This window comes from Alligator sinensis, unplaced genomic scaffold, assembly GCF_000455745.1.
Source record: "Alligator sinensis unplaced genomic scaffold, ASM45574v1 scaffold227_1, whole genome shotgun sequence".
Lineage (NCBI taxonomy): Eukaryota > Metazoa > Chordata > Crocodylia > Alligatoridae > Alligator > Alligator sinensis.
In genome coordinates, this window is record NW_005841966.1 from 3233217 (window position 1) to 3241217 (window position 8001).

The following is an 8001-nucleotide window of genomic DNA, read 5'->3' on the forward strand; positions in this document are numbered from 1 at the left end:
ATCCACTTTTTTCCTCTGGAGTAGTTGTGGGAGGGGAAAGTAGCTCTAGAGTAGCCCGATATATATCACATTCAACTGTCTGAAAGCATCTTCCTCGTTACTTTAGAACCTTATTCTTACTGAAAATTAGGTAGGCGGATTGACAGTTAACCAATGTTTTAAATGAATTCCAGCCATTATTCATGATACAGTAGTGTGGCATCAAAGCAAGATTAACTAGGATATAACATTGTGCTCCCATTGACTTGGCTTATGCAAGTGTGCTTTGGTTCCTGTATCTCACATCTTGCTTGAAATAGTGGCAATAACCCTTTTTTCTCTCTCTCCTTTTTCAGGGCCTATGCAAGAGCAGACTGCAGCCAGCTCCCCATCCTCATCCTCAGTGTAATAGCCGTTGGTTGCACATACTTTTTCATCCAAGGAAACAACCTAACCACAGCATTGCAGACGGAGCAGTTGGAACACAGGCCAGGCTCCAATGGAGAGAGTGTTTCTCTCAGCGTGGCCTGTGCTCTGTTTGCATTGGATGAAAGAGTATGTGCAACCAATGGCTATTTCACTGAGGATGGGGAGCTGGATGCTGCCTGCAGTGTATGTGCATGTATAATCCATTTATTTCAGTGTTGGAATTGTCAAGCTGCATATCTCTCTTCCTAGCTTCCATCCTAGAGGGCTAGAGGGGTAGTGACATACAGTACTGCCTTGTCATGGAAATTTTATTAAGTTTATTAATTATACTCTTTCTAATTTGGTTTCATAGCTAGAATAAAAATATTTTAAAACTGTTTGAGCATTTCTAGTAGCTCTGTCATTAAATGCAAAGTTTAAGCTTGTTTAAGTTAGTGTGCAAAGGCAAATGTAACTGCTCTAATTCAGTTACTATATATAGTCCACAGAGGCACCTATTATGATTGGTCTAAATGATACCCTGAATGCAATTATTCTCATTCTGAGTTTCCATAGGCAGCCAGTATGACAGGTCATTTCAAACATGAAGCTAGTGTATCCACTTTAGTATTTAGAAAAAAAAAGAAAAAAAAGAAAACTAATGCTTGAATAAATGTGTTTTAGTATACTGACAAAGCAACACTTAACTAAATAGATGTGAAGCTTTTTGTGATGCATGTTTTAATACTTCATCCAGTCTTATTGCAATGTCTTCTATTTTAAAGTGTCTTAAGTACAGAATGCAGTTGTTGTTTTAAGAACACCTTTTTGTGGGTAGAACTGTGTGGATGTGAAAGTGGTTGGCAGGGTTTTTCATATAAGGTTGTCTACCTTTGGCGAGCCACTTCAAGCTAATAAGAAAACTGGGTTTGTGTGTGTGGTTTGTTGTTGTGGTTGTGTTTTTGTTTTTATTTTTATTTTAACAAAATGCACCTTTTTAATGGGTTTTTTTGGAGGTGAAGAGTTAAGGATGTTTGTATAATTGTCTCTCAGCATATTTTCAGAGGCTTATGTTTTTCTCACTTTAAGAATGTCAACTTTAACTGGTGTTTGATTTGTCAAAACAGCCAAAGAATGTTACTAGACTATAGGCAAGTAGTTTCATGGTTTGGCTCAACTAAAGTTTTGTGAAGTGTGTTATAGTTATTCCTTCAAGTTATCAAACTGCTAGATCAGCACTACATTATTTGTATTATGAATAAAAGATGGGGGGTTTGTTCTGTATGGCTTGTCTTTCTACACTATGTAATGTTCTGTAGGAAAGTATGTTCAAGTACGTGGTTTACTTAAAGGTTATTGTTTGTTATCAGTGCAAGTGGGTGCCATTTTAATAATGCACAAACAAGAACAGAGACATTCTGAAAGTTTGTGGGTGCAAAAGAATTCCATTGTTGGGCTTCAAGTTTTGTCCTACCATTTTGACAGTGTGCCATTAGCTATAGAAAACCCAATATCTATGACTCTAAATGTGGAGGGGGGGAAATACTTTCCGCTTTCACTATGCAGTGTTAAAGGTTTGGAAACCATGTTTTCTGCATTGAGTCGCAGTACATAATAGGAAGTGCTTTGTGTACTACCTTGATTTGTACCCCTGCATCCCAGTCAACTTAAAAAAACAAAACGGCAAACAAAAAACCTACTCCATCCCTGAGACCAGAAAACACTCGCATGTGGAAAGGAAAGTGATTCTCCCCTGCCCCCCCTCCCCGCTTCCCCTCCCCTTCTACATATATAAATCCATACACCTTTTACCTTGGGGAGGCCTATGGAGATCAGATAGTAGGAAAATGGGTGATCCATTCCACTCATTTCCAGATCATGGGAAAATGGGTGTGGACGGGACCACATGAGGTGATCGGGTCTAGCCTCCAGCTCAAAGTGGCATCATTCCCAATTAAACCATCACAGCTAACTGTCTCTCCTAGCCCGTGCTTGAAAGTTTCCAAGGATGGAGATTTTATAATTTCTCTTAGTAGCCTGTTCCAAAGCTTGACTATCCTCATAGTCTGAAAGGTATTTGAAGACTGTTATCAAATCCCCCTCTGTCTTCTCTCTTCTGTAGGTGAAATTAGACCTAGTTCTTGTAAATCATATTTCTCAGGCCTCTTACTTTTGTTGCTCTCTGCTGGACTCTTTCCAATCTCTACATCTTGCTAGAAGTTTGGGGCCCAAAACTGGACATGATGCTCTAGATGTGGCCTAACCAGTACTGAAGGGTGGAAGGATCACTTCACTTGACTTGCAAGTGACAGTTGTGATATTCTGGTAACACAATCCAGGATACTATTTTTTTTTTTTTTTCTCTTCCAGAAAGAGCATACTGGTTTCTATTCGGCTAATGGTCCACTGTAACTTTCAAGTCCTTGTCTGCAGTCCATAGCTCCTCATTCCTCAATCTGTATTTGTGGATTCAGTTATTCTGTCCCAAGTTCAGGACTTTGCACTTGCCCTTATTGAATTTTGTCTGAACTTTTGGGTTCCTCCAATTTACCTAGGTCATTTGGATCCTAAATCATTTAATAGCTCCACCCAACTTGATGTTATCCACAAATTTTAAATGTGCACTCAATCCCATAATCTAACTCTATTAATGATGTTAAACAGTCCTGGGTTCAGGACATGTCCCTGGAAACCTCCTCCTAACTAGGCATTGAGCCCTTGCCTACTTGTTGAGCATAACACCACCAGTTGTATATCCACCTTGCAGTACTTTAATCTCTGCTTCGTTAGTTTATTAATGAGAATGTTTGTGGCAGATGGTGTCAAAAGCCTTACTAAAGTCAAGGTTTTCCTCCCATCCACAGAGCCTGTTACCTTTATCATAGAAGGAGATCAGGTTGGTCAGGCATGACTCGCTCATGGTGAATCCATGCTGGCTTTTCTTGATGACCTTGTTCTCTAGGTGCCTGGAAACAGATTTCTTGAGTACCTGCTCCATGATCTTTCCAGTTACTATGGTCAGACTGGTTTGTAATTCCCCAGAACCTCCTTCTTACCTTTCTTTGTCTGTATATGCCCTGTCTCGGTCATCCAGGATCTCATTTGACCTCCGTGGTCTCTCAGAGGAGAGACCTCTCAAATTACCTCAGTCAGTTCCTTCAGCATCCTACAGTGCATCCCATCCAGCACTGTCAGCTAGAAAGCATATAGCTTCTGTGAGCCTAATCTGTTCTTCCGCTGCTCTAAGGGCCTTGTTACACATTGTACTTTGAGCCACACACATGTTGTTTGGCTTAGTGCTACCTTGGAGTTTGGAGCAGTTGCACATCTAGTCTAGAAATCTTCTCTGACTGCCCTGCCTAGCCCAACAGCTTTGACTTGCTGCTAGAGGCCTGGTGAGCAAGGAGGTCACTTCCAGCCCTACTTCTCTATGATTCTCTTGCTCACTGCAGCAGCAGCATTCTAGACTGCGGAGAGGGGAGGGAGGTGGCAGGGTCCCTTGAGAGCGAGGTAGAGGGACTCGGCAGGGGGAGGTCACTTCCTGCCCCGCTCCCAGCACCCAAGTACTTTGGGCTCGCTGTCGCACACACATCTGGGCATGTCTCCTGGCCACACTCAAGCTCTTCCCAGCTCCTGGGCAACTTCAGTCTGAGGGGGGTTCCCCTGCCTCCCTCAGCTCTGCTCCACATTCCCCCACCCCTCCTTGGTGTCCCTGGGCCAGCAGCATGCGGGGCGTGTGGACAGACACTTCTGGGTCTTGAGGTGGGGAGAGGCCCAGGCAGGGGTCCTGAAAAGCCAGTGTGGGGCCAGGGCTGGGGGTCTTGGCAGCTGGTGCAACCAACTTTTTTCCCTCTCCTCAGTTGGCTTCACCGTACAGCTGGGAGCGAAGTTCACCCATGTCCATGCAGGCAGAACCCCATACCTGCAGCCCAGATCCAGCCACAGCTGCCCCTCCCCAGAACGGCAGCTTCTTTGGCAGCAGCCCCCTCCCCCCAGCAGTTGCCACCACCAGCTCTCACCATGCATATGGAGCAGGGTGCTGCTAGAACCACAGGGCTGGAACAATCCCGGGGTTAAGAGCTCCAGGAACCACCCAAAATTAGTGTGCAACAAGGCCCTAAGATGTTTGTTTTCTTCCCTATCTTTGCTGCCAAGCATGTTAGTCATCTAGTAATTGACCTTTTTTGTGAAGACTGTAGTTTAAAGCAAACAAACAAAAAAGTATACTTCTGCCTTCTCTGCATCATCCATACCTAAATTGCTTTATCCTTTAGTAAGGGGCCTATATTTTCTTTTGCTCCTGTTGTATAGAATCTCTCTTGATTACCTTTTTGCATCCCTTGTCAGTTGCATCTCAAACCATTTCTTGGTCGTCTTTTTTTTTCCTTCCTCGTATGCCTGTACAATACTCTTGTATACTATTTCCTGGTAATATCACCAAGTTTCCACTTCTTACAGGATTCCTTCTTCAGTTTCAACTCCGTTGAAGAGATCATTGTCTAGCAGGCCAATCTCCTGTTGCCCATCCCATTCTTCCGTTATATCTGGATAGCTTGCTTCTGGGCCCTTATATAGCCTCCCTAATGTACAGCTCTTGAACAAGTTACCTTTTAACTTCACATTCTTAACCAGTTCCTCTCTGTTTTGTGAACAGTGAGTTGAGAAGAGTCTCTCCAGCAAGACTTTCTACCTCCTGTATCAGAAACCCCCAACACACTGCAAGGACTTGCTAGAGTGCCTGTGTATTGCTGTGTTTGCTTCCCAGCAGATGTCAGAGTAATTGAAGTTCCCCATGAGAACCAGGTCCTGTTTAAATTCTTTGGCTAGTAGAATTTACCAAAAAGATGAGAACAGGTAGGATTATTACCATATGCTAACTATTGAATAATAGGGGCACAAGGTATTTTTTAAATGTTTAATCTATTGTACACAAATTCTCAACATCTAGGAATTGTGGTTTAAAACCGAGTACTTTGGATCGATTTTAAAACCATGTTTTGAAAAGTAATAATAGCTGGTCCACCATACTCCTTCATATACTTTTCTTGAACACTGGCATGCTTTTAAGAAGATCCTAATTACTTTATACCTTCCTGTTCTTCTCTTCTCCCTGCTCCCCATATCATGTTTTCTCCCTTCTGCCCAGGATTTCTCCAAAGAACAGTTTTATTTTTTTCTAGTAAGAAACATGACACGGTCTTTTGTAGCAGCAAATGCTGTTATCAAATGTTGGTAACCGTGGTTTGGCCAAACCCTTAAAAATCACTTGGATTATAAAAAAGGACCTGTGTTTTTAATAATATCGTTGGATTTTAAAATTCAAATTAGTCACAAGTATAATTTGGTGCTTTTTCTATAGTAAGCAAAGTGTAGCACAACGGGTAATAAATCATTGGGTAATCTGTATTTCGAACCAGAGATGGGGAAGAGTTCACTTTCATTTACTTATGTATAAACAAATATTTTCATGAAAATCGGTAAGGCATAAGTGACTTCTGAATTTTTCCATTTTTAAGAGGGTATTAATAACACTGTCACTTGTCTTGTAAGTGACTAGCAGTCTAGACTCTAGCCAGTGTGGAGTACAAAGGAGGTCAGTAGAACAGGTGGAATAATTTTTGCGTAGAAAAACTGGAGAGAATGTAAAATAGGACAGATCGTATCCAGGTCTTGTCTGTTACAGGACACTTTTTTTCCCCATGCTGAAACAGCATAATTGGTGGTGGTGGAGGGAATGAGTACATTATATCAAATAATTCCTTGCTGAGTTTGCATTCTTGAGTGACTGTTTTTTAAAGCTGTAATACAAATAGAAAGTAATCCCATTTTTCCATGTAGAGCCTAAGGCATCAAGAACCAATTTCCTACTTATTAATAAGAATATTCTAATCTTACAGTTGGTTTGTTGTGCATTTTAATGAAAGGGCTTGTATTGGCCCCTATTTAAAGGGGCCTTTACAGTAACTCAGGGGAAGCTGAAGATACACAAGCAACTGTCAAGGACATGACACAAAAGAACTAGGAGATTTGTCAGGTACACAATTAGTATGGCATGTTGGAAAAATTCATGATAAGGAGAATGTTAGGCTTCTCGAGTTTTGTAGCTCCTGTGTAGGAGGGGGAATCGTGCTTTCGATTTTACCCAGAGAAATGCTCATAGCATATGGGCTAATTGCCTCTTAACTTATTGTTTTCTGTAAAAACTTAAAGCAGACATTATTCTTGTGTAGAATTATTTTAGACAAACCTGGATGTTTCACAGAACTGAAATGCACAGCGAGAGGTTTTTATGGTCCAGTGACAAGATCCCTTTTTCCCTAATCTCCTGAATCCTATTTTGTGGCTGCATCTACATGAGTGGCAGACTGCACAGTTGTTAATGCACAGTCATTTAGTACTTGCTTAACCAAGTATTAAAAGACTGTGCAGTAACTGGTGTTTCCTGCTGTCCTGCTCAGTTTCTCATGCTGTAATTTAAGGTATTACTGGGTGGCTTTTTGTCCTTTTCCCCTGTGGCAGTAGAGGACAGTCTGTTCCTTTTCTCTTCTTATTTATAATCATCCTTCATGTCTCTGAAGATTCATCGAAATTCCCTTCCAGTCTTCTTTTCTACACCTCTGTTTTAGTTGCACTCCACTGGGCACCTTTCTCTCCTGGCCTTTCTTCAATCTGTCCATCTCTTTCTTGAAGTATGGCGCCCAAGACTGTACACAATACTTCAAGTGAGCTCTTGCCAGTGCTGACTAGAGTGGAAGAATTGCTTCCTTTATTGGGAAACTGTCTATAGTGAAAGTGCCTGATTAAGTCAGTGTTTTTCAACATCTTATCTTATTTTGTAAATGTGAAACCTTTAACCTTTTAATCATAAGATGCAGATTTTGATCAGTTTTATACTCAACACTTAAATACCATTTGTGTAAGTGGAATAGGATCTAGCTAGCCCATAAACCCCTATGTAAGGGTTTCAAATTTGTATGACGGTATTGAAGTAAAAAATATAAAATAGTCACTTAAATTGACTAGAAAACACCCTGCAGATGTAGCTGTGGAAACTTTCTTTTTGCAGTCACTTAGTCTAGTCTCTTTGATTACTTCGTGTTAATGGAACCTAGTAATGAACTTAATACAATTATTATTTGATGCAATCAGTATAGTATCAGATCTTGAAATCTTTATATTTACCCAAGCTTATGAAGAACTAAGGAGTTCTTTTTAATTTTTATTTATTTCCCCTCCCTGCAGGAGCCTTTTGAAGATGGATATGCAAATGGTGAAGAAGGGACTCCTACAGGGGAAGCTGCTGCTGCTTATACTGCTGACAGTAAAGGGGTAGTCAAGTTTGGCTGGATAAAAGGTGTATTGGTAAGTGAAGATATAATTCCTGGTCTTTTAAATGTGATCAGTTTGTTTTTATATGAGCTGGCAGGTGAGTGACTTTCAGATTTCTCACTGAGAATAAGTCTCTTTCAGATGACTGACTGAATCAAGATAAGAAAGTAAGAATAAAAACAGCAGTGACATTGGAGGGAGGATATGATGGCTGTGCAGGGTTGTATGTGTGCTTTGTTCTTTTCTTCCCTACCCTCTGCTGCCCCCCCCCCCCCCCCCCCCTTT

General features: G+C 41.2%; 1 protein-coding gene across 1 annotated transcript in view; it reads left to right on the forward strand.

Annotated features, from left to right (window-relative positions):
• SLC12A2 (solute carrier family 12 member 2) overlaps positions 1-8001 on the forward strand; it is a gene marked incomplete at its 5' end in the record, with an annotated part of 100429 nt that overhangs the window by 23241 nt on the left and 69187 nt on the right. The window contains one exon of the mRNA XM_025200394.1: positions 7630-7749. Coding sequence (XP_025056179.1) covers positions 7630-7749 — 120 coding nt within the window. The remainder of the gene's footprint in view (positions 1-7629; positions 7750-8001) is intronic.